The sequence below is a fragment of the Glossina fuscipes genome, unplaced genomic scaffold (assembly GCF_014805625.2).
Source record: "Glossina fuscipes isolate IAEA_lab_2018 unplaced genomic scaffold, Yale_Gfus_2 3, whole genome shotgun sequence".
In the NCBI taxonomy this organism is placed as follows: domain Eukaryota; kingdom Metazoa; phylum Arthropoda; class Insecta; order Diptera; family Glossinidae; genus Glossina; species Glossina fuscipes.
In genome coordinates, this window is record NW_023998417.1 from 13,423,123 (window position 1) to 13,449,105 (window position 25,983).

The 25,983-nt window shown below is 35.0% G+C and overlaps 7 protein-coding genes across 14 annotated transcripts in view; 4 read left to right on the plus strand and 3 right to left on the minus strand.

Moving 5' to 3' along the window:
- The window catches only part of LOC119634721, a 1,667-nt gene extending 915 nt beyond the window's left edge, over positions 1-752 (plus strand). Inside the window, 1 exon segment of the mRNA XM_038029048.1 lies at positions 1-752. This exon segment is cut by the window's left edge and continues 4 nt beyond it. Coding sequence (XP_037884976.1) covers positions 1-371 — 371 coding nt within the window. The 3' untranslated portion in view covers positions 372-752.
- Positions 753-919: 167 nt separating this feature from the next.
- Positions 920-6,481, minus strand: LOC119634866 (contactin). 3 transcript variants are annotated; one of them, XM_038029274.1, is made up of 11 exons: positions 6,450-6,481; positions 4,918-5,782; positions 4,022-4,855; positions 3,855-3,895; positions 2,989-3,793; positions 2,752-2,918; positions 2,245-2,687; positions 1,762-2,191; positions 1,535-1,703; positions 1,150-1,467; positions 920-1,081 (listed from the first exon to the last, which is right to left on the minus strand). In XM_038029274.1, the coding sequence occupies exons 2-11, from the start codon at positions 5,726-5,728 to the stop codon at positions 1,065-1,067; spliced, it is 4,035 nt and encodes a 1,344-aa protein (XP_037885202.1). In that variant the 5' UTR covers positions 5,729-5,782; positions 6,450-6,481; the 3' UTR covers positions 920-1,064. The 3 variants fall into 3 exon arrangements, with proteins under 3 accessions (XP_037885202.1, XP_037885203.1, XP_037885201.1); XM_038029275.1 differs by lacking the exon at positions 6,450-6,481 and adding an exon at positions 6,364-6,432; XM_038029273.1 differs by lacking the exon at positions 6,450-6,481 and adding an exon at positions 5,871-6,268.
- A 555-nt stretch (positions 6,482-7,036) lies between these two features.
- LOC119634411 (ADP-ribosylation factor-like protein 3) lies at positions 7,037-13,025 on the plus strand. 6 transcript variants are annotated; one of them, XM_038028556.1, is made up of 5 exons: positions 7,037-7,136; positions 7,234-7,787; positions 8,038-9,517; positions 12,072-12,200; positions 12,273-12,364. In XM_038028556.1, exons 2-4 carry the CDS (start codon positions 7,391-7,393, stop codon positions 12,169-12,171), a joined length of 1,977 nt encoding a protein of 658 aa, XP_037884484.1. In that variant the 5' UTR covers positions 7,037-7,136; positions 7,234-7,390; the 3' UTR covers positions 12,172-12,200; positions 12,273-12,364. The 6 variants fall into 6 exon arrangements, with proteins under 6 accessions (XP_037884484.1, XP_037884486.1, XP_037884485.1 ...); XM_038028557.1 differs by having other exon boundaries at positions 7,049-7,142; XM_038028560.1 differs by lacking the exons at positions 7,037-7,136; positions 7,234-7,787 and adding exons at positions 12,485-12,721; positions 12,779-13,025 and having other exon boundaries at positions 9,177-9,255; positions 12,273-12,404.
- Positions 9,581-11,091, minus strand: LOC119634414 (RCC1 domain-containing protein 1). Its single transcript, XM_038028563.1, has 3 exons — positions 11,011-11,091; positions 10,424-10,949; positions 9,581-10,372 (listed from the first exon to the last, which is right to left on the minus strand). Exons 1-3 carry the CDS (start codon positions 11,075-11,077, stop codon positions 9,868-9,870), a joined length of 1,098 nt encoding a protein of 365 aa, XP_037884491.1. The 5' UTR covers positions 11,078-11,091; the 3' UTR covers positions 9,581-9,867.
- A 59-nt stretch (positions 13,026-13,084) lies between the features above and the next one.
- LOC119634413 lies at positions 13,085-16,574 on the minus strand. The gene is made up of 5 exons (XM_038028562.1): positions 15,469-16,574; positions 15,214-15,362; positions 13,767-14,046; positions 13,438-13,695; positions 13,085-13,228 (listed from the first exon to the last, which is right to left on the minus strand). The coding sequence occupies exons 1-5, from the start codon at positions 16,282-16,284 to the stop codon at positions 13,148-13,150; spliced, it is 1,584 nt and encodes a 527-aa protein (XP_037884490.1). The 5' UTR covers positions 16,285-16,574; the 3' UTR covers positions 13,085-13,147.
- LOC119634415 (luciferin sulfotransferase) lies at positions 14,817-20,391 on the plus strand. The gene is made up of 4 exons (XM_038028564.1): positions 14,817-14,923; positions 19,190-19,538; positions 19,649-19,763; positions 19,822-20,391. Exons 1-4 carry the CDS (start codon positions 14,896-14,898, stop codon positions 20,365-20,367), a joined length of 1,038 nt encoding a protein of 345 aa, XP_037884492.1. The 5' UTR covers positions 14,817-14,895; the 3' UTR covers positions 20,368-20,391.
- A 544-nt stretch (positions 20,392-20,935) lies between these two features.
- LOC119634416 (caspase) lies at positions 20,936-23,816 on the plus strand. Its single transcript, XM_038028566.1, has one exon. It carries the CDS (start codon positions 21,169-21,171, stop codon positions 22,192-22,194), a length of 1,026 nt encoding a protein of 341 aa, XP_037884494.1. The 5' UTR covers positions 20,936-21,168; the 3' UTR covers positions 22,195-23,816.
- Positions 23,817-25,983: the final 2,167 nt, after the last annotated feature.

Below are 25,983 nucleotides of genomic sequence, written 5' to 3' on the forward strand. Positions count from 1 at the left end.
ATCCTACTAATATATATTTAGAACTGGAAATTTCGAAACAAATAATAGATTTAAAGACGATGTCAAATGCTAAGGTTGATATAATTCCTAAGGAGTTTTGTACTTTGCCTCCAAGCTGTAAAGATGTACAGATTCATTTATTACATACAGGCAATACAAGTTCATCGAGTTTACATTGCTGCAAAGACTTGCAAGTATATAAGGATTTCATGGATTTACACTTGGAAGACAATGCGGCTACTATTGAGGCCGATAGCGATTCTAATAAATGCAAAAATATCTTATATAAAACAAACGAATGGTGGGAAGCAGACATTTACATAAGAGGATTCAAAGAACAAGGTTCAAAATGTTTAAATATGTGGTCATAAGAAAATCTTTACTAAATTTAAGATGTTGACTATCTACAATATCCAGAAATGTTTATAGGCATAGATAAACATGAACTGAAATTTTTTACGATTTGTTTTACTGACGCATGTGCCACACTCGTTCTTCTGCTGCTTTTCCTTTTTGCTTTCATTTACCAATTTTGTTAAGCGTCTTCCTCTCTAAAAATTAACTTTAGCAAAATTATTGGATTTCGTGGACTTACGCGCAATTGTTTAAAGTAGAATAAATGTAGACAGGCAAGAAAATTATATTCTTCTTTTACATCCACCAAATTTATCATAAAAACTGATACATACTAAATGTCGATAATAATGTGGGCATGGTGGCTTTTTCTCATTATATGTGATGGTCATGCACATTCTAAGGAGCACTATTAAATGATCATACATAGAAAATCCCAATATCAATTTGCTATTAGCGCTCCTGCCAAGTTTTAAAAGTCTGAGCTGTTCATTTAAATAAATAAATTGGAAACAATCTTTACAAAACTTGTGACGATTTTTTATTTACATATATTCAATATTATTTTGTAAAATTTATTTTACGCTTAGTTTTACTATAAGTCCTAAAAAATTAGTGGAATGGACGAACTTGATAACCGATAAGGTGAACTTTTTTGATCGCAACTTGTTAACTTTCGAGTAAGAAAAAACGTGAGCTAATTACCAAAATTACAAAGTGGTCTTGCCTGCAAAGCGGAGGAAGAATAAGCGTAAATTAAGCAAAAAATAAATTTTGATCAGAAGTAGAACATACCCATTTGGAAACGTATGGTTGGGCTAGACATGCGGCCGTCTCCACCGTTACTATAGGCTAGAACACGCATATTGTAACTTTTTCCTGGAGTCAAATTAGTTATATATGTTTCCAATTTTTGACCTATTGCTACAATTGTGTCTTTGGCCGTGATCATGTTTTGATCACTTTCCCAGACCCGCACTTTATACCCTTCAATGGGCTCTTCGTCCTGAGCTGGTGAAACATAACGCCAAACAACTCGCACAGTTGAAGGATTAATGCCGTAAATATGAACAGATGAAGGAGGCTTTTGTGGGGCTTTACGGTACGTGCGCTCTATAATTAAAGATTTCCTTTACATTACGGAGGTATGTCTATTAATTAGCTTTATAATTAACGTTACCTTCGGCTCGTTCGCTTTCTGGTCCCTCTCCAGCCGCGTTATATGCCATTACTTTAACAAAATAATAGGTATCAGGTTGCAAACCTACAATTAAACCCCAATTACGTGTAGTCCGTGATAAGTAATACACCGCATCTTCTTCTTCCTGCGTAGTTTTCCAGTATTTTATCTAGATGATATCCGTATCGTTAGTCCAATTTATAATTTTGGGTATAAATATTACTTACGCGGTGACCTATAAGTTTTCCTCTTATATTTTCGCGTGTTAACTCAATCGGCTCCCATGTAACATTGAAAGCGGTCGAGTTGAAAGCGTGAGGTTTCGGTTTTTGAGGAGCTACTAGAGGCATGTTTTCGGCTGAGTATATAACTACTACTTCACTTTCTGGTCCTTTGCCCACGTTGTTTAAAGCTTGCACTTTAACCTCGTATTCAGTGTAATAATTATTAAGTGGTATGTTTGCTACAGCCATTCCTATATTGTCTTGACGCTTAATAATTTCGGAAGCCCATTCCAATTTGCCTTTCAGACGCCAAAACACTTTGTAGTATATACCATGACTGTGCTGTTCTTGAGGTAGTAAAGGATCCCAGGTAATGGTCAGATCGCCAATCTTACCGCCCCCTCCACCCACATTTTTAGGAGCAATATAGGGCCTGGCATTAAAAAATTGATAAAGCAATGGGTTACTCTTGATAATAAATCCTACCTGTCTTCATGTGTGCTATAAATAGGAGATGGAGTAGAAGGCGTGCCTATACCCAAATCGTTAACTGCGGCAACACTAAATTCATAGGATGACCACGGAGTTAAATTTGAAATTTCGGCTTGCTGTCTACTTGTGTAACGGTCAATTTCATGTGCTTGCACATGTGTTGACACATTTACCCATGTACGATTCCAATTAGTGCGGCCTAATATATTATAATAACGTATAGGCCGTCCGTTATTCGCACCATCCATCCATTCTATAAGGGCTTTCGTTTTTCCAATATCTACTACTTGGACACCACCTGGGGCCCCAGGAGCACCTTCTACTACAACATTTGTTTTAGCTGAGATTTCGTTAACGGAAGATTTGACCACGCACTCGTAATCCCCACCATCTAGCATAGTTACATTGTGTACAGTTAAACGATTATAATCAATGATCTTAAATATAAAACGCCATTAATGATTTTATGTAACGTATATCGTATTATGAGTGTTCACCTACAATTTTCTCTAAACCGTCCTCGTTATTTTGCAGAATCTCACCGTCATGTTTCCATACATACGCAACTTCTAAAAGTTCATCATAACTAGCGTCGCATTGCAGGTAAATCAAGTCGTGGACTTGTGTAGTAATTCGCAGCGGTGGCGTCTGCACAAAACGCATTTCCTCTGCAGTTTATATAGAAGAAGAAATAAATGGAAAAGTCTTTTAACTTCTATGCAATAGCAATTTACTTACGTAAGACTATTAAACGTGCTCTTGACTCGTCGGAGCCCGCCTGATTAGAAGCAAGGCAAGTATACACGCCCTCATCGTCTCGTGAAGTTGGCGATATTATTAGCGTTCCACTTGGAAGTATTCGTCGATGCCCTCCAGATCCTATCACTTGCCCATCTTTTTTCCATTGAAATTTTGGACGTGGCGCCGCTTCGGGATCGCATACAATAGTAGTGTTACCGTTATTTACAGCGTAAATTTCTGATTCCAAAGGATGTTTTTTGAACGACGGTTTCATAGACAGTACCCTAAGCTGGGCCGATGAATACGCAGTTTTTAATTGGTTTGAGGCCCCACACTGATACATGCCGTCATCGCGTTCCGCATCCAAATATTTTATAGTTAAAATATTATCCTGTATTATAAAACGATCCTTATCAATATTTTCCGGATTTAAATGTTCAGCGTTTTTGAACCAAGTGTAGTTTGCGTCAGGAATAGCAGAGGCTTCACATATAAAAGTGACATCACTGTTGTAGTCCTTAACTTTGTCCTTCAATGGTATGGTGAATTCAGGCTTCATTTGAATATTGATGAAAACGGATTTCTCATCTGCTTTCCGGGAATTGGCTATTGTACAAGTATATTCCCCGTTATCGTTTGTTGTTGCATTTTGTATAATCAAAACTCGATTATAGTTGGTCGTGTAGGCATTGCGTTGTAATGGTTGCTCTTTTCGTGTCCAATTATATGAGGGTATTGGATAACCAAATGCCAAGCATTCTAATCGAATTTCATCGCCAGCTTTAGGAGCCTCAGGAAATACCTAAACATGAAACAGTTGGGAAGATTGAAACACTCTCTTAATTGTTGACAAATTAGTTTACCTTCGGGAATGAATTCGCAAAAATTAATGACTGGTAATTACCTACGAAATAAACAAGGTACAATTAGTTAATCACATTTCGAAGGGTGCTTCTGTATTTAACATAACCACAAAATTCAAAATATATCAATTCGACTATGTGGTTTATTTTCCGTCTAAATAACTTACTGTTAGGCCTGACACGAAGCGGAAAGAATGGCCCGTTACGACCAGTGTCGGACACAAGTGTTTGCACTGTACATGAGTAATTAGCTCTGTCCACAGTTTCGATGGATGAAAAATATAAGGCACCGTCGTGTGACACGAAGACGCGTTGATCCTCTTCCACGAAATTTGGGAAAAAATCGCGAGACCAATAATACTTGATTTCAGGATAATGTTGAGGTGGATCACAGAATATCGATTTGCCCCAATTCATATCACCAGTTTCAGCGGATCTCTTCAAATTGAATTCCATTATATAACCGAAATTTAATTTAACGCTTTCTGAACGTATTCGTCCAAACTTGTTTTCCGCCACACAATGATAAGCCCCTTGATCAAGAGCTTGTTTGGGATCGTAAATTATCAAATTTCCACCCGATAGGGTATAGCGCTCGTTTTTCAAAGGATCTATCAGCCGATATTCTAAAGTATCATTAACATAAATTTCTCGAAACCAGCGATAAGTGGGCGTTGGATAACCAGCGGCTAGACAGCTCAAACTTACGTCATTTATCAAACGATTTTTGCTTGTATCAAAAGTAGTGTCGTTCGGTTGTGTGACAAAATATGGCCCTCTTGGAATTTTCTCAAAATCCATTATATCTAAACCATAATGAAAGGGGCGTTTGTCGTCATTTTTGATATTTATATTATCGGGATTGTGAAGAAAATGCGATTCACATATAAATAAATTTAATTCTTTCTCATATGCCGGCATGAACATCCAACGATCATGTTTTTTAGAGAAAGCATACACCAAACGATCGCGCAGATTATGTTCACCATACTGGCCAGAACCTAAGGGTTAAAATTAACGTAATAATATTGAATTAATTATTACTTTCGCTCAATTCACTCACCCACATAATTCCTATAATCGGTATTTATATTACGATTTGTTGATCCCGGTATCGTATTGTAATACTGGTTTGGATTCGGATTATTACGATTGTATTCGGTTTGAACTAAGAAACGATTATCGTGTAAGTCTTCATTTTCAATGGCCTGTTCCTCGCCAAACGAAAATGAGTCTTCGATCATTACGAAAGGAGTATTGTCATCGTTTACCCAACTATTGGGGCCAGTCTGCCGTGCTGATATCCAAAATCGGTTTTGACGCTGATTTTGTAAAATCAATTGTTTTAGAATGAATGAATGTTTCTCGACATTTTCCACATTAAGCAGATTAGCGTTATAGGCGGTACATATTTTCTTAGCATCCAGCCAATTTCGTTTCGGCGAGCGTACGAAGCGATAGCATGTTTGCCTAAATGTTATCCAATATTCAGGGCAAAAGTTATCTTCGTTGATATAATTGTCCACATAACCCAAGCCTATAGAGGTTATGCTACCCGAACCAGGATTACGATTAAAGGGGTCATAATTTTGATTACCACCACCTAACACGTTGCTATCGTAGTTGTAATTGTAGTTTCCTTGGTTGGGCGGACCACCAAGACTACTACCTCCTTGTTGCTGTTGAGCCGATTCCTGTAAGGTGGTTAATAGTGGATTATCATATTGTGTGGTAGCAGGTTGATTTTGTTGCGATTGTTGTTGTATGTTCGTGTACTGGGGATTATAACGAGGTTGATATGTTTGAGGATCGGTCCCCTGAGCTCTAACAGCAATAAAAGCAGCTGCCAAAATTGGTAATGGCCAAAAGACCATAGCTAAGTATTTTACCGCAAATAGAGGCACTTTTAAGCGTTTAGCAAATTACTCCTGCAAAGAGAATAAAGAATGAGTAAGCGATGAGTAAGTTTTATTATGGTTCTTAAAAGAACTGTTGATTGAGAATATAAAAAATTACTTTTCATAGAATATCCGCGCTAGTAAGATGTGCTAAGACACAGAATCAAACAACATTTTTCATAGGAACACAGAAATGGGAAATTATTGAAAAATAATTTATATAAATTTAAAAAACATTTAATTATGTTCGCTACGATGTAGAGAAAGGTTACGAAAATGCCGTACATTTGAAGCAGGCAATGACGCATATGACTTCAATAGCAGGTAAAGACAAATTTCCAAGGAAATTTGTTTGTCAGAGCTAAGCCATTGTCATATTCAACGGTTCATGCTCAGCTTAGACAGCTTGATTCATAGCAAAGATAACTTTTATTGAACGAATAGAAGACGTTTCAGGCTGAGTTAATTAGCAAAGTTTCGCATTGATATATAACCGATAAAAAGGAAGTCTTTAAGTATTAAATAAAAAACATTTGTTTATATAATAAACAAAAAACAAAAATAAAAAATTAATTGAGTGCGAACATATAGATTTTTTTTTCAAACCACACCTAAGCTCGAGTATTAAAAGAAATTTTAATAATTATATAGCAACTACAGCACATATTCTCTCATTAATTCTTTTTTTTATTATTACCAACAACAACAAAAAAGTTTACTATTTAAGTTTTTCAATAATTTATTTGATTAGCGAAAACGTAAGAGCAACTTAACCATAGGAGAACGAAACAAAAAAATGAGGAAAGCTTTGTTTTTTTGTAGGGGTAACAGGTGATGGATAGACTAGCATGAGATTTAACTAATTTTAATAGGAATAAAGGAAATGCAAAAATTAGTGTATATATAAAAAATATTGAGCTTTCATATTTTCATTTCATCCATTTCATTCGTATTCGTGTATACTGACATTTGCACCTAAAGGATACGACCTCCAGTATTACATCCAATAATGCATAAAACATCCTTTACTGGCAAATATATAATACTGTGACGAAAATCCCAAATCCAGTTAATTTCAGCTAAGTAATTTTTCCTAATAATAAATTCCCTAAAGAAGGAAAAACCAAATGAGCATTCGCAGGCAGCTTCTGCAGCTGCAGGCCGATGAAAACGATTAGCGGAAAAGCAGACAGGTGCGCATTCGCAGGCGCGTCACGCAGGTGGAGGCCGATGAAAACGATTAGGCGAAAAGCCGGCTGGGATTAGAAATAAAACCATAAATTTAGGTATAGTGCTTGTAAAAATGTATATAAATAGAATGTTTGTAGAAGGGAGAGCTAGTCCGGCAAGAACGTAGAAGTTGAGAATACGGCCAAAATAAATTGTAAGTGTAAGTGTAAAAAGTGATACGGACTGTATCTTATAAAAGGAAATTTCATAAAAATACATTCAATGTGTTTAATTTTTTTGTCAAATTATAGCGAATTCTATAACCCTACAGAGTAACGATTCTTATGACTTCCAATATTAAAGCAAGTCAGCATTTAGTAACCCTGAACTATTTGCATAGGAAGAGTAAACCAAGAGAACCACATACTTTAACCAATAAGCTCACATAAAGCAAAACAAATATAGAAAATGTCGTGTTATTCGCGTGAGACGGAATTAAGGCATTTGCATCAGAAGGACACTTATGAATTGTCTTTAATTCTGGATGACAACGAGGGGTGGCTTGATCTGATACAAGTTATACCAAAAAAAATTGACAACGAAAGCTTTAATGCAGATGAGTCGATTGACGCGGAAGAATTTCTTCCTATCAGTGAGCGCAAATACAATAATGACCACATACGGCTTATCCAGAATGCCGTCCAATATCACGGAGACTCGAGGCTATTTTCCGAAATTCTTTTCGACGAATGGGGTACGTCGGGACGTAAACACGAACGTCCAACTTTGGGAGTTTTGCTGAATCTCCTACTGAAAGCCAAACTTATCAGAGCTGCTAATTTTCTAGCTAAGGATTTGTTAAAAGGTAACGCATTAATAATAAAATTGAACGAAACTTCAGATGCAATTCTATATTCGTATCTACTTACTCTGATAATTACCATAGACGCAACTGATCGTCTGTCTGCCTCTTGCATCACATAGTAAAATTTTCAAGTCCTGTCCAATTCTAAATTTCAAAAACAAAAAATTTAATCTGAAGTTTTTTGAAGATTCTACACATATTCACTTTACCGGTATTATTTAATCCGTTAAGATGTTAATTTGATTTGCAGAACCATTACCGCGACCAACAACAGGAGCTGCAGTGAAAATTGCGGACACGTCGTTACCTAGTGAAATTTTCAAGGATATAGAGGACATGGTCTTCGATAGCGAATTTTACCCTACAACTGAGATGTTGAACAAAAATGATCAAAGTTTAATGGATAACAATAAAGATTACTGTACCAAGTATTTCAATGACAAAAATCTAACAACAACTGATAGTGTCCCTCCTAAGCCACCTCCAAGGTTATTAAAATCGTCAAGGCTTCAAATTCAGCAACAAAATTCAATACAAACGCTTGGAATTGTCAACAATGAGGAAAATGAAAATATTAACACCGCCGCACCAAATGAACAAAATATATCGCCAAGAAATGGTCAGACTGTGTCCAAACTGATGTCGCCAAGCACATCAGCTCTTAATTTACCGCTCTTAAGTATTTTAGTGAAACCTAGAGGCAAAAGAAATGACGACAAAGACATGCGAAATGTCGATGCTTTAGAACGAAGGCAAACCAATGCGTTCCAGAAAAATGAGGAGGATTGCGTTAATAGGCAAAATGAAAATACCTTGGATTCTAATTTGCCACTATTGAGCATTTTTGAAAAGCCTTTCAAGCCAAAAACTGAAGAAGTTATTGATAGGAAGCTAACAATAGACGGAAACTTATCAAGTATTAACGATGATGATCACGTTGTACAGAAAAGTGAAAAGAACATGAAAAGCCAAACAACGGTTACCGATAAAGAGGATAAAGCAAATGCCATCACAAAAGCCCAGTTTGCAGTCAATTCTAATTTACCTTTATTGAGCATTTTTGAAAAATATAAAAATGTTAGTAATGGTAGCCCGACCGGATACCCTATACAACAAAACGCCGAACCATTACATGGCGAAGGTGTAATTGAAAGTGAAAGAAATGTACCTTTATTGTCTACTCTGAGGAATACGGAACGCAAAGCGGACGCCAGCTCACCAGCTCCATTGACAAATAATTCATTTGTTGATCCTAATTTACCGTTATTAAGCATTTTAACAAAACCCAATAAACTGCAAACTGAAAAGCGGAGTAATCACGATCATACGGACAATTATAATGAAGAAGAGCTACCAAGCTTAAGTAGACTTAACCTGAACGGAGCGTGCAATGATAAAGTACTTGAAAGAGATCGTTCAACAGGAAACAATTCCAACTTCCTCGAGATGAAAGCAAACAATAATGAAGGTAGTGTACCATTGCTTGTCTTGGACGATGATTTCAATATGAATAAAAATAGTGACCGTGATACCAACGATATAGAGGGTGATGGCGAAGAGGATGATGACAATTCCCTACCAAATCTTAGCATTTTTGATCAGGCCAGTTCTAATAACGATTCCAGTTTAACTAATGTCACTGGCACAAGTGGTGAAAATAGTTTTGATCTCAGTTTAAATGATTGCAGTTCAGCTTCGGATAATGTACCCAGCTTAGGTGCTTTAAAACAGTAAAGTAAAAGTTTATTACACACATGTATATCTTTTTGTATATTTATCATTCTACTTAGTCTTTTGTGTGTTTATTGTTCTAATTCCGGGTACATTTACATGCTTGACATGCAAGACATGTCTGAGATCATAATTGGCATAATGCGGTTTCAATTGGCTTCAATTTTATCTGGCTAAGATTGTTTTTAAATTATACACATACAACGTTGGCTACGTATTACACATAAGTACTCATGAGTAATTCCTCTTGCAATAGATAAAAAGTGTTTGTTAAATAAAATTAAACTTAAAATTAAAAGGTATTTCTGATCATATAAACATTAGCAAATGCGTTTATAATTCTTATTAATTATTTTTTTATTATCGTGCACCAACTGCCACAATAGACTTTAAATTTCTTCAGATCATTTGATATAGAGTCGACGTACTGGAAATTATCGACAAAGTCGCGAGCAGATGTTAAGCCTAATTGGTTGTGGGCATTCCAACCGCAGCCATATAAGGCGCCACAGGTTTTTACGATTATAATGTGACGTCCTCCAGCTACAACCTTAATAGGTGGACAGGACGGAAGGCTCGAATTCAATTTTGAGCAATTACATGTTGGTAGATCTATGATTTGCGGCAATGGGTACACGGCTGGTTCTTTTATAGGGGATGACGAGTTCTTGAAAACACGTAGACCTAACTGGCCATTTGAATTAAAGCCCCAAGTATAAAGGTCACCAAACGCTGAAATTGCAGCTGAATGCCAACCTCCTGCAGCAATGGCAGTCACTTTAATACCTGCTAAGGCTTCTACTATAGAAGGAGTTTCATGTCTACCCAGGATTGCCTGTCCCAATTGGCCTCTTCTAAAATAAATAAATTTAGTAACTTGTCAATATATTAACGTGACCACTTACAAACCATTGCCCCACGTATAGATGTCACCGTTCGTGTTGAGAAGAACTGCATGTTCAAAGCCACATTGCAATTCCTTGGTATGCATATGTCGAGGAAATTCGTAAACTTGAGTAGTACCGCTAAACACTACGTTTTTATTGCTAATGGCTACGGTAATATTATTACCACAAGCTACAAATTCTATTTCCAATGGAGGTGAACTTGCATTCCTGCACTCTCCAAAAATACCACGCTTTTGTGGCACAATGTGATTATCAGGTGTAAAAGTAAGTTCCTCTAACTCGCTATTTGTAGAAAGTCTCAACTTATAAAGCTTCCCATTGCTCAGCAATACTAAACAGAAACGATCATTTATAGCCAAAGATGTGATACTTTCTTTAGTTGTCAATTTTCTAAAATTATTCGTTTTTCCAGCAAAAAAGCCTTTTAGATATAAATTATTGCCATAAGCGAATGTCGTGCAATTCCACGAACATGAAAATAAAATATCTGCTGAAGCATCGTCAGCAGGTATGCTTTCCGTATCTATTAGGAGGCGGAACCTCGCATTATGCAACTATTACAAGTCTATGCAAAAAGCAATTACCTTCAAACTTTTGTAACTTCCGCCTTCCTCCGAACTGTCGAAAGCCATTAAAGCCGCTCACTATCATTTTTATATGTTTTATGCGTATACGATATAAGCTATATGTGTGTACTTCTCGCTTCTAACTTCTCTTCTTTATAATTCGCATTTAAAGCGCTCTCAGTATATATCGAACTTTGCAAGTGGAATGTTGTTGTAGTTATCGAGAGTTAAATTAGCGACACTATTGAGCTTCAATAACCCGTTGTTTTGAAAAGCACCCGCACTTGACGATCATACACGTAGCGAGTAGATTAAAGTCTTTTTAAATAAATTAATTATGGTATGCGATTAGTGAAAGAGATTTTGTAGTAATTACAATTATATTTGACGAAATGGATCTTTGTGTAATATTTTCTTTTTTGTCATAATTGTCATAGCAACGTAGTTTCATAATAAAGCAAAACTAATTAAATGCATTTAACGTAACAGCGTTGTATATTTTAGGAAATGTGTAATGTGTGCGTGAGAGTGTGTGATGCTGCTATATATTATAATTTTTTATGGCATAATGTATCGTCTATTTAAATTAACACCTTTTTTTTTATATATATTTGTAAAAAAAAATTTATGTAAAACACAATATAATGACAAAATATTTATACAATTTTGCCATATTGGCGTCACATTTCAAGATATTTTAAAATACTTACTGTTACAGGATGGAAAGCACATGTGCTCTTGATTTGTGTGAGAAAGTTGGATGTCCACTTCGGGCACTGTTATTTACTTTCTCTAGAGGTCGTTTCAATTGTCCATACTTACAAAATCTTTAGACCCGATTCCATCCAATCCCAATTCATAGCCACGCCTTAGATAATATATCGATTAGTCTGATCACTGCGCTGCGATTGACGACACCTTAAGCTACTTTTCCTTTAGTTGCCAGTCAAAACAGGGGATGAGCACGGGCTACTAGTGTTTATTTAAGAAAATTCAATTCGTTGTGTTAAAGATTTAATTCGAAAATTTTATTTACATTAAGTAGAATTCAATTTTGTTTTTCTTTTCTTTCAATTTAGGGGCTTCTTGCTTTATTACGCAAACTTCGACCGAATCCTGATACCGAAGCTCGAATTTTATTACTTGGTCTCGATAATGCTGGGAAAACAACCATTCTAAAGCAATTGGCGAACGAAGAAATTACAACGGTTCGTGACACAGTCCCCAAGCCAGGGATATCACGAATGATTTAAATACATTTCTCTTATACTCTCTTCTAGGTAACGCCAACAGCCGGTTTTAATATCAAATCAGTAGCCGCTGACGGTTTCAAATTAAATGTTTGGGATATTGGTGGCCAATGGAAGATACGACCATACTGGAAAAACTACTTTGCAAACACAGACGTTTTGGTTGAGAGCATCTAATTAGATTAACGTTTTCTCTTATATATACGTTTAATTTTTTTTTTTTTTTTTGTTTTCTTATAAAGATTTATGTAATTGACTGCACAGATCGTGAACGTTTGGCGGAATCTGGCAATGAACTCTTTGAAATGCTGATGGATAATCGTTTAAAACAGGTTCCTCTTTTAATATTTGCCAATAAACAGGATTTACCAAATGCTATGTCATCATCCGAAGTGGCCGAGGCAATTGGCTTAGTACGTTTAGAAGATCGCACCTGGCAAATAAAATCTTGTTCGGCACTTGAGGGCACAGGCATTAAAGTAGGAACGCTGTTCTTTGTTCAAGAATCAATAACTCGAATTTATTTGCTATTTTAGGAAGGCATGGACTGGATATGCAAGAATATGAAAAAATAATTCATTTCTTTAAAATTAACGCTAATGTATTTATCTAAAGTTATTAATATTAAATTTATTTAATTTAATTAAGTAAATCGACTAAAAAGTAACATTGAAAAGTGATCGAAAAAAAGATGATCGTCTTTTTTGTATATCTTGCGTAATTAACCAAAAATTTCAATATATAAAGACAATAGCACACAATTATAAGATTTCTTATTAATAAATTAAATTTGATAAAGTATATTACTACACTATGTCTATGTATATATATATATATATATATATATGTATAGTTTAGTTATAATAAGATTTTACGCCGAAAGAGAGATGATTTATTTTCCAATTTTACAATTCGTTATGTGCATATTCTGTCGTCACTTTAGCTTCACCTTCGTGAAAACCATTACAATCGACAGGGTACTTAATCTAGAATAAAAAGTTAGAACGAATAAATTCAAATTAAGGGAAACAATTGTCATTTCTAGCTTAATCTATGGATTAATGGAAAGGAGGGATTGAGGAAAAACTTCAAATCAGTTGATAAAAAGTTCAAGGGTTAGATCATGTCGGTTGGTTAATCCGAGCCGATAAAATTCAAACTCTTCGTATTTAATTTTATAAGATAAGATACTTACGTCACAATCGGCTGCTGCATTAATAACATTTAGCAGGGTCCAAAATGGTGTTTCAGTTTCGGTGCTAATAAAAAAGGCAGCACCTATGCTACCAACTTTAAGAATTTTTGAGCTAACACCCGAGATAAGAGCATTCGATTTTTTATCCCTTGTAAACTGTTCTGGAGTATTTAACTGACATAAAACGTAACGGTCGCAGTGCGGTTGTTTTGCAATATATCGGTACGCACGATGAACTTTCAGAACCGGTTCAATAACCTGTTGAAAAAAAAAAAAATACATAACACATGGGAATATTTAATGCATCATTACTCAGCAATTGAACTTACCTCTAAATTTAAAGTGTCCGTTAATTTATTGCTTAAATCAGTGGCGTTAAATTGAAGAAGACCTCTTGCTTGACCAAGCTTTAGTAGTTCTTTGGAGTAACCGACCGCAGGTTTAACGTACTGGCGCGAATCGATCTTAACATTCAAATGATGTTTAGCCATATAATCGATCAGATTTGATATAGTCTCGCTGGGACGTGTAGGATCGAAATGGGTACTCTTGGGATATCCCTGAGCTTTCAGAAAACCATTAAACATTAGCTGAGCAGTTTGGAAATACCTGGAATTTAGGCATTTTTTATGAATGTTGTGTTAACGAAAACTCAAGCAAGGTCGGGAAATGACTTTAAAATGCTGACTGATGTGGAATGTTATGTAAACACGTTTGCTCATATCACGTGCACTTGTTTAGATAACGCAAAAAGAAAGACGAATTTTAAACACTTGTGCTAATAAATTCGTACGACACATTCAGAATATCTCTGACAACACCCATAAAAGATAGAACGAGAAAAATCTGTCGATTCAGGCATCGAGTAAAATGATGGTATTAATAAAATAGTCTTAGTTCATTAATTGAGAGAGAATATAAAAAAGTGCGATTTTCTTGAAACTCACTTAATTGCAATAGGGTCCCGGCATATATGTTCCTTCTGAATATCTGCTTTGTCAAGTAATCAGCGGAGAAGAGAATACTTCAACTTTCGAATTTTCGAAAAATTCTCAAATTTCAACTTCAAGACGAATAATATATATATATATATATACGTATACTTGATCTTGACATTAGCGTCCTCAACGGATAACGGATTTAAGTGTATAACGGTATTTTACCATTTTAACGCCACATTAACGCGCTTTATTTATTTATGTAAAGTAAGTGTGTATGTGTACGTTCACTAATCAAATAACTTCTACAGTATATTGATTAAATAGACTATACTTGGAAAGAATACATAAGCGTCCGTAATGAAAGCAAAAAGTGTGTCACGAAACTTCCTACTGTAACGAAGCAATACTGTTAAGCGAAGACTGTAAGAAAAAGATAGTCAAACCGCTCGCGTAAATAAATAACCGGTCTCCTATCCAACTACTTATATGTTTACTCGTTATAACGTTAAGCAACGAAATGTGGAGAAAAAGCCAAATTCATTGGAGTGAGTAATAAAGTTATCATATGGTTAGAAAGTCGCACATTGAATACAGATAGACAGATAGATATCCTTAGTCGAAGCTTGTTTCTTCGTTCTTGTTCTTCGCCTTGGTTCGTTGTGCATTGGAATGATGTAGGTGCATGAGCGGAGTATCTGCAGATAAGTCAAGTCAACAAGTGAAGTTAGCAAAGTCATTGACGTACTTAAGGCTTAAACTTGTTGTAAAATTTGTGTCGATCGATAATTAGACTATGAGAGCTGCTGAATGACATTTTACATTTTCTTTCACTTACCTTGAGTAAACGTCGGGATTGGCCAGATAACTGGCCCAGTCAGCTAAATAAAGTGTAGCTGATTTTATCCAGCGTCTGCGAAACGATTGGTTGTTCAACGATTCGAATAATTTATTAAATTCCAATTTTCCATTCCGGTCTTTAAATCCCTGAAGAAGTTAAACAAATATGAATGAGCAAAGAAAGCACATCTCCATGGATTACTTATTATCAAATTATTAAAAAAAACATTTTCTTTCGCTAAATATAACGCACTTTTAAAATTTGATTAACGCCGGATCGCTCATATAATGCTTCACCCAATTCTGAATTGGAAAAATGGTCCCATAACACATGAATGTGTTCTAGAAATGGTGGTAACACCCAGGCGTGACCTCTATGCTTTTCATGGACGTGTTGACCTTCTGCACCATTAAATGAATTAATCGCTTGCATAATTAACGGCAACAGTTCCATTAAACCATTTCCGTTTTGTATATTGCTTTCGTTATTTGATTCGATAGAACGCTTTTGCCGCTCACGGTTTTGATGGCTTCTGTTACCGTCCTGATTGAGAAAAGCAGAGGCAATTTGAATAATGGAATTGAAATCAAACGATCCATCCGTATTCCGTTTGCTCTTTGCCGACGCCTGGCTATCGTTGTCTCCTTCATTGGCATTCGGCTGTGTGAACATCTCTAAAACGTTGCCAATTAGTGATGAATCAAAACCGCCAGTGGTACTTGAACGACCGTTGCTGGTACCGGCGTTGGCTAGAAGAGTGCCTATACCCGAGAGAATTTGCATAGCTCCCGAACCGGCATCGGTGTTTTGCCCTCCCGCATTTCCCGCATTCGCATGCATAAGGGAGCCAAGCAAGGAAGCAACGCCGGCTAGACCAGCCCCATTACTATCGCTACGTGCGGCATTATTGTTTTGACCGCTGAAGGCCTCCTGAATAAACATCGAAGCCATATCCAGTAAAGGATTTGATTCGTCTTCAGACGATCGCTTACCTTGTTGGCTTGAATAACCTAAAGAAAGATTTATACACACCACGACAAGCACAACATTTACTCTTGCTGGCCACATTATTTAGTATTTTTATTAATAATTTAATTTTTGAATTTTTGAATTTTTATTTTTTTTTATTTTTTTTTCAAGAAACTTTCACAATTATTCGTTGAATTAATTTTGTTTCTTCTTTTGTTTCTAGTCTTAGGCTTAGCTTGGCTTTACGTGAACGTACGCGTGCGATATAAGTTTCTTTTACTTTGAAATAAGCTGTAAGATCTTATACAACAACCGCTTAGTACGTCCGACTTTCGAGAAAACTTTCTTTCTTCTGTTGAGTTTACAAATTGTTAAATTCTTTGTAAGCCTACAAGCAAAACCGATCGTTTCATTGTTAAATTGAAAATAATAATAATTCTATTCTTCCTTAGACATATTTTTTCACACTCAAAACCTGATTGCTCGTCCGTACAAAATGCTCCATTTATTTGTAACTTTTCAAAGAGAAATTATACTTAAATATATGTAGGTACGTATATATATATATATGTATACGTATATGCATTTATGTTGTATCTCAATTGAACTTAGCCTGTTTTTTTCTATAACTCTTGGGCAAATTTCGAGAAGACCGGTATAGTATACGGCAAAGTTCTCTACAGAAAAGAAAAGAAAAACACACTTGTTACAAATTGAGTGCAAAGACAATCAATCAATTTGTTGAAATTTTAAGAACGATCCTCAAACGTGAAGAGTATGTAGTGTAGTGTAGTGAGTGGAAAATTCAAACTATAACGAGAGTAAATATTTCTCTCAATTGTTTTACGCTTCTCATGCCATTTGAAGCAATAAAATTTACTGACAACAATCACCTAAAGTATGGAACTCTAGCCAGTTATTTATGTGTGAAGCTGCTCTTGAACATACATGCATTACTAGTTATGAAAGTAGTATTGGTACACGAAATGGTTTAATTGCTCACGATTGCAACCTACCTACTTTCTTTTCTTTCTTCGCTAAGAATGTAAACAAGCAAAAGAACTGTACTAGGCTTAAGATGAAGCTTGAATTACTTACCGCCACAGTGCTATGATATTTATTTTGCCTTGTCGTTGTCTTAATTAGCGCAATTTTAGAAGCGTTACAAGCCTCATTGGATCATTTAACAATTTTGTGCCCTCCTCGGTGCATTGCATTTCCGTTAAAGCGGTTCACCTTTAGCTGATCTTTTCTTAACATTTTCAAAACCCTAAAACCGAAACATTCGAAATCAAATTGAAATCTTCAATTTTAATCAATAATTGTTCAGAAAAGTTACAATTAGAAACACTGAGTTTCGAACGCACGCCGGCATTCTGAAACTGGAACTGATATGAGCTTGTTTTGCGTATATAAAGACCAATTTTAGCTTTAATAAAAGTTTCAAGATTTTCTATGGCAATAAATATTTTATATTGCCCCAAAATCGCAAAGCAGGGGATGTTCCGACCGATACTTGCAGACATAGTCTGTTATAAAGAGAGTGGAAATTTTGTGTACTCTTCGTAGCCTAGAAAAAATAGATAAAGAGACGCTCTAAGAAGACTACAATTAGCAAAGGAAGATCGAAAACCCTCCGCAATCCAGCAGCATATCTTTTAAGGTTGCATAATAATGGGGCTGAAAGCATTATTTGGAACAAGTCGAATTTACTTTTGTTATTCGTCAGTCGAGAATGAGGTCTTAAGACATGCAAGAGAAGTTTTGACAGTTATGTGAGCAGCACAAGCAAAGGTTGGAAAACTATAGTCAAGCCGGTTTGCAGGCATCTGCGAAAGCGTTTGCAAGCCCTGCTTCAATTCAGTCAAGTCAGACAACAACGATATTTTTGCTACGTTGTGCCATTGTGGCAGCTGCCTATTACGTATCAGGAGTCCGATTTACAAATTCAACAAAGAAGAAGAGATTCAAGAGCATCTCGCAATCTTATCGCGAATGGTCTTGTATCCCCGACTATTTTAGACAATCGTTAAGAAATTATTACTGGGAATATTTTCTTTTTCAATCGTTCCCCTTACGGTGTTCGGTGAAGTGGGTTAGAAACCATACTTACAAGTCTCAACCGATTTGTCTCCGTTTCCCCAAAAGTCTTTGCTGAATGGTTACTCAAAAAATACGCCAACTTTTCGCTATTGGCGATTACGAAATCTTCAAAATTGAGATCAAATCTTGCTACGTCTGACTATATACCATATCTTCAAGCTTCGTTAATAGTCTTTTTCGATTTGCAAGCAAACCCAGCAACAACAAGTACAACGGAAATCGTTGTTGAAAACTTTGTTGAATACTTTGCCTTTTTTTTTAATTCAGGGCTTACAGAATAAAGCGATCGACGAAGGTACAATTAAAAGGCCCCTAAAATTTTCCCTATTTTATCACACTGATTGACAATAGGCTTTCAAATGTCAATTATTTGTAACAGAGAGAGAGAGAGAGAGAGATAGAGGGAACGCGAGCACTCTTTCCGAAATTCCTTTCCGAATTCATATTAATTCTAATATATATATATAATAATCTATTCTCAATAAAATCTTGTCAAAAATTCGCTTTTCTTCAAATTTCTATATGCATATGTATAGCACAAGTATGAGTATGCATATATATACGATTTAACAATTGTATACATATATATATATATATATATAATTTAATGTCAAGAGAGTTTCATTCATAGCATCAGTATCAGTAACGATAGTCACTGATTGCAGATTTAATGTATAGCCAATGAACTTAGTTCTTCAGCCAAACAAGAAATACTTTTACTTTCACTAAATGTGTACTCAATAAAACTTAAACAGCTCTTGCAATTTTTCCAGAAAATGTAGTTTTCCATGATACGTTGAAGCAAACGGTTGCTTTTTTTTTTTTTTTTTTTTAATTTGCGAATTTTGATATTTTCCTTTATTTAAACTTTACACTTTTGTGTCCACCTTCACCGTGTAAGGATTTGCAAGGAAAATGGAATTGAAATATCAAGAATTGGATAAAGCCATTGCTGAACGGATTGACGCGATGTTCCCTAAAAAGAATTGTTTTATAAACGTCTCGCCAGGAAATGTAATACTGCCACGACAATTTATGAATATTGGGGAATCGATTAGAAATCTGAAAACGTATACAGATGATGTTTGGCTTGTGTCGTATCCACGTACCGGTTCGACATGGGCCCAAGAAATGGTTTGGCTATTAGGCAATCATTTAAACTATGAGCAAGCGAAGCAAATGCAACAGTTGCGTGCTCCTCTAATCGAATTGTCAGCATTGTACAGTGAGGATCATTACGAGTGGGTGTCGTAAGTAACCTTTTCTTAGAAATACACCTTTTATATCCATATCCATATCCACGTATATATATATATGTATATATATATATATGTATATGCAATATGTAATTAAATAATAGAAATTCTTTGGGTGATACCGTTGATGTTGTACGCAAGATGCGGCGACCTCGATTTGCACGTTCACATTTGCCTTGGCATTTACTACCCGTAGACTTGGAAAATTCAAAGGCCAAGGTATTTTGACAATATCTAGCAGTTGTATATTACATATATATGTACTGCATTTTTGTAGATTGTTTACACGGCAAGAAACCCGAAAGACTTGTGTGTCTCCTTCTACTATTATTGTAAACTAATGCATGGCCTTCAGGGGACATTTGAAGATTTCCTCGAACTGTTTCTTAATGAAAGCGCACCAATTGGATCATATTGGAAACATGTATTGCCATTTTGGAAGCGCAGCACCGAACCAAATGTACTTTTTTTGAAATACGAGGATATGAAGCGTGATCTACCGAGCATTGTACGAAAATGCGCAAAATTCTTGCAAATAGATTATCAAATTTCCGAAACGGACTTAAGACGTATTTGTGATCATCTTAAATTTGATAAAATGCAAAAGAATCCAGCAGTGAATTTGGAACCGCTACTAAGTCAAACTGATATCAATGGTAACGGCGTTCAAATGACTAATAATGCTTATGCGGATATCCAGTTTATACGTAAGGGCGAAATAGGCGATTGGAAAAATTATATAACAACTGAAATGTCGCAAAGGTTCGATAAATGGATTGACCAAAATACGAGAGGAAGCGGACTATCATTCGATTATGAGTGAGTGATCGTAAACGGATTTGCGTTAAATATTGTTATTATTGAATTTTCACATTTTTTCTTGTACTTGTATTTTTTATAAATAAAATTGTTACGAAAACTTAAATATTGGTTAGTAATTTCTTTATTTCTGCATAAGCATATATCTCTACAATTATTATTGGGTTTTCCTTTTCATCACGAATTCATATTAAAATTCGAAAAGACATGGGGAAGGTCTAAGATCTCCTTATTTATCTGAATTTTTTATATACATTATATACATAAATAATTTCGAAAGATAATAATATTTCCCTTGTATTTCGTGAGACACAGTACTCCTATTAAAAAAATTATATATATATATAAATAAACCCATTACATATATTTTGATATACCTCCGGATCATGCGCAACACTGATTCAAAAACCGAAATACGTCGTCAAATGCCTATCTATCAAATGCTCAACAGTGAAGAGGAGCTGTGGCAATAATGTTTTTTCCTCGCCAATCAAACTTCAGATTTAAACAACAAGAAGCGACAACCCTGTCATATAAAAAGGAAACAGGCAAAGCGTATTTAATAACACAAACCATTGTAAGGCAAAAAAGTCAACAACAAAGAGACGCGTGAATGGAAGCTTAAAAAACATCGGGAAAACAATAACAATTATATTAAACGTTTTGTACGTATAAAGCACAAGTCTTATTAACTTAGACCCTCCGACCTCAGCGTCCGAAAAAACAAAAAAAAATTGTAGTAAACGCGAACAAGGCTTCAGTATTGGACAGTTAAGAATATTTGAAATACATTAAAAGGCATAGGATGTCAATCTCAGAGGATCAAACTGGTATCTTAATCGAGCGTGCCACTAATACGAATACGGATGACTTTACCGACGCGTTTGGTTCATTGGGAGCGGCTGGTGGTGGTGGTGGTGGCGGCGGCGGTGGTTATTATAGCGGCAACAATATAAACAGCTCAGGCTCGTCACAAGGTGCAATAGCTCAATTAGCTACTAGAAGTTATGGTGCTTTACCGAATTATTCGGCACGAATGCCCACCGATCGCCATGCTATAGAGTATAACATGCGTCATAAAAATCGTGGCTTAGCGTTGATTTTTAATCATGAACATTTTGAGGTGCCAACATTAAAGTCACGTTCGGGTACAAATGTCGATTGCGATAACTTGGCCCGGGTCCTTAAGCAGCTTGATTTTGAGGTGCTTACATACAAAGATTGCCGACTTAAAGATTTGATGCGTCACATCGAATGGGCGGCCAATCAAGATCATACCGATGACGATTGCATTCTTGTAGCGATTTTATCACATGGCGAGTTGGGATATATTTACGCAAAAGACACTCAATACAAATTAGATAACATTTGGACTTACTTCACAGCCCAAAATTGTCCTAGCTTAGCAGGGAAACCGAAACTCTTTTTCATACAAGCTTGTCAAGGCGATCGTCTAGATCCTGGTATCACAATGAAACGCATGCAAACCGAAACAGACGGCGAATCATCAATGAGCTATAAAATACCAGTACATGCCGACTTTTTAATTGCCTATTCGACCATACCGGGTTTTTATTCTTGGCGAAATACTACTCGAGGTTCATGGTTCATGCAATCATTATGCTCCGAATTGGCCGCTAATGGCAAACGTTTAGATATTTTAACACTCTTAACTTTTGTAAGCCAACGCGTAGCTGTTGATTACGAGTCTTGCACTCCTGACACACCAGAGATGCATCAACAAAAACAAATACCTTGCATCACTACCATGTTGACCAGAATCTTGCGTTTTTCGGACAAAAATCCATTATCATCCGTTGTAAGGGTTTAGTGTTATTTGTCGCAACTTTTCATAAAAGGTAAGTAAGTAAGAGAGCAAACGTTACAAAAAGGATGAATCATTCAAACATAGTAAAGAAAAAAAAAAAAAAACTAATTTTACATCTATGTACACACACATATAGAGATATAAAAACCTATCTGACAAAGATAACGTACAAAAATTAACCTTGGTGCGTAATTTTGTGTACAATTTTGGAAAACGAGAAAATATTTTTATACAATTTGATAGACGAGCAACAGCAATATAACAAAATAATAGCAATTTAATAATAGTTAACAATTGCAACAGTACAGTGATACATTTTGTACAATAGTAAAATTTATATTTTTGGAAGTAATGCATTTTCTTTATTTTCATAGTCGATAGTAGTCGAACGCTCAATAACAATTCAGTTTTTGTCCAGTGTTAACTAACACATCAATGCAGGAAAAAATTAACCGCCAACTGCCACTACTACGCTGCCATTTACATCCAAGCGAAACTCTTGATCCAATTGCATTTTCTCTTTGCGAATGTCCTAAAATAAATAAAAATAAAGCTGCCTTGCATTCTTTTCTTCTCAAAACTCGGCAAACCGGAAGCGCGTCCTTAGCCCGCTGACACCGTCTAGTATCACTAAACCTAACACAATCTTACCCTGATAATGATTGGGAAAATATGCCAGTGCAAATGACGAGGATTTGATTAAAGCTTTGTGTCATTTGCGAATTTCATTACGGTCGGAACCTTTGGCAATCGTTTGTTGCTATAAATTCTGTCACAATTAGGAGGTAAGAGGTGAGAATTTCAATTCTTCCTGTTCTTCGTCACATTTAGCTTGGGGGGATAAAGTCTTTGCTTTAGTTCTATTGATACGAAGCTGTCAATAATCAATAATTGAGGTTTTAACTCCTTCGCAAGTTCATTTTAGGCCTTTTCCCGCCCCCTCAAATGCTGCTTGCGAACGCCTCTTTTCACATTTTTCTATTGTTAAATCTCTATTTTCATACCATTAAGGAGAACAAAAGCAGAAACACCTGACATCCACGTAAACTTGCAAGCCAGCACAGAATAATTGAAAATCTCCTTACTCGTAATATCGCTCGTACGTTACGCGCTACGTTACTGTCTAATAAATAGGATGCTTACGTGTACGGAGCATATTACTTATATGAGAGGAAGTGTACAAATTGAGACTTCAAATTCTTCCTCCATGCCAGTCCGTTGTCCTTGATGTTTTAATGTATTTAGCTGATTTTTCGCAGGCATCGTATGCTTCCTCCTTGCCTTTCACATCATTGTATGGTCAGTTCGTGGAAAAATGAAAGCAGAACATTTGCATAAAGTAAATATTTAAGAAGACATACACTACACTTGAACAAAAAAGCAACAATCCCAATCCCAATAAAACTTTTTAACGAGCCACCACAGTAGTAAAGTAGATAAGCTATCGCTTTATAAGGACAATCCTTTTGCATCCATTCTCAAACTGATTATATACAACGAATTTTGATGCTTTTTTTTTAATTAAATTAAATTTCATTTAATTTTATCTCACATCTAAGAAAATCGGACATCCGCAAATATTCTAAGTCGACTTAGTCAAATTCATTATGAAGGAATCCATATATATATATATATATATATATCAAGCAATCAAAAGCAAATTCTCTCTCAAAGCTCCCTTCATTTAAATAAAAATCTTCTTAGAAATTGTATTAATAAGTAGATAAAATATAAAAAACTTTTACACATATTTTTTCAATTTTATTATATAAAATATATGCAATAAAAAATATATTACAACATGTATTCAATTATACAAATTTTTTATATAATATTTACTCAAGTACTCAAATTTATTAAAGACATAATTATGTGTATGGGTACTTATCAAAGCAAAAAAAAAAGATTATATAAAAAAAATAAATAAATAAATAAATAATTGTAATTAAAATATAGATTTCAACTTTTATCAAATCAAATAAATTGCATTTGTGAAGGAACTATGATTTCGTTCTTCTACTTTAATTTGCTTGCATCGAATTTTTTCATTCTATATATGTACTGGTTGTCTAGAGTTCCTTATATGTATAGCCGTTAGTATTGAAGAAAACCTCGATTTGTCAGTATTTTTTGTTTTTTGTAACAAATTAATGAAATATACATTTTTGATGAAATGCAACAAAGCAATAGATTTCCTTAAATTCCTTAAAGTAGCTAAAAATCCGATATGGTCAGCAAGTGATAGTAATAGTTTTCTATACTATATATATATATATATATATATATATATAGAAGAAAAAACTATATATATTATATATATTTTACATATATATTTAAAATATATATATATTTTTTTTTTCTTTTTATATATATATATATATATATATATGTTCTTTTATTTTATTTTATTTATCTCATGTAACTATTAAAAATGTGGAATCAGTAAAGTGAAGAAGCCAAAAAATGTCTGATAATAGATATTTGAAGCAAGTAAGAGAATTATCTCCATAAGTTTGCACACCTGTTAACATTAGCCACGTCAGACGACGATAGCCGCAGTTTTAACCCTGAACTTCTATCTGACTTTGATATATCCATACGAGATAGGCAGTAAATAATTAATTCAAATACGCTGAGAAATTTGAAACTTTGCAAGACGCTCCTAGCGGATAATCATATATAATTTGTAATATTAAAAGGGAAGATCAATGGCGTTTCGAGCGTCAGCGGTCAATCACATTTTATGTACTTCCTTAGAGCGGTTACCATAGAAAGAACTTGAAGAACGCTTGGACTAATCAAGCAGTTAAAACACTTGTTAGTTTGAACATAGATTAATATAAAAGTACAACCGTTTAAAACGAATAGGTAGGTAACCGTCGTGCAACAATTCATGGGTATATGTGTTAAATATCGAACACACATTTGAACCTAGATGCATCTCAATGCAACGATACGCTTGATATACATTTTAGATGACTTAATTTCCATTTGAAGTAAATCTGATTGATAACTAAATTTTCCCTTTTCTGGATTATTGTTAGAAACAAATAAGAAATGGAAAATGCAGCTCTTTACCAATTCACACTATAAGCAAAGAATAATTTCATACAGTAAGAACCAGACATGTGCATATGTATATATAAATGCCACGGACTTTACATATAAACATGTAAATTCCGAAAGGTCATGGAATTTACACACATTGCAGACATTTTTTCTATTTTAAGTTTATGACAACTCGGTTTTCCCCCCATTAATTCGATCGGTTTTTACATGGCGTGTAAACTTTTTTTACCACAACCAACACCGAAGTGAGTTTCAGTTTCGTCTTGCGTAAAAGATGCCTATGGAAATTAATTTTTGATTATGGTCACTTCATTCTTTCGATAACGATGTCTGTGCAAGTTCTTGCAAAACTTTTTTAGCATTTCTACTCTTCATTTTAGTTCTATGCTAATAGCGGATTGAAAACTTAACCAAAACATCATAAATGGTCAGTCAAATCAAATAATGAATCTTAAAATTTCAAATGTTCCATGGCTTAAAGATATTGCCGTTTTACAAGGAGTCAAAATTCATTTTCTCATCGCCGTCTCTGAGCTCAAATTCATAAACATTGACGTTTAGATTTAATTAGATTTTCTATTATTAAGATTAACAACCTACATGACATTGAAACACATACGAAATGTGAGTTATGTAAATTATTTTTATATTTTGTTTTATAAGGGAAGAAGGGAGGGCAGCGTGCTGCTCAACGGTAAAGGATCCGCTATGTATGCATATTTT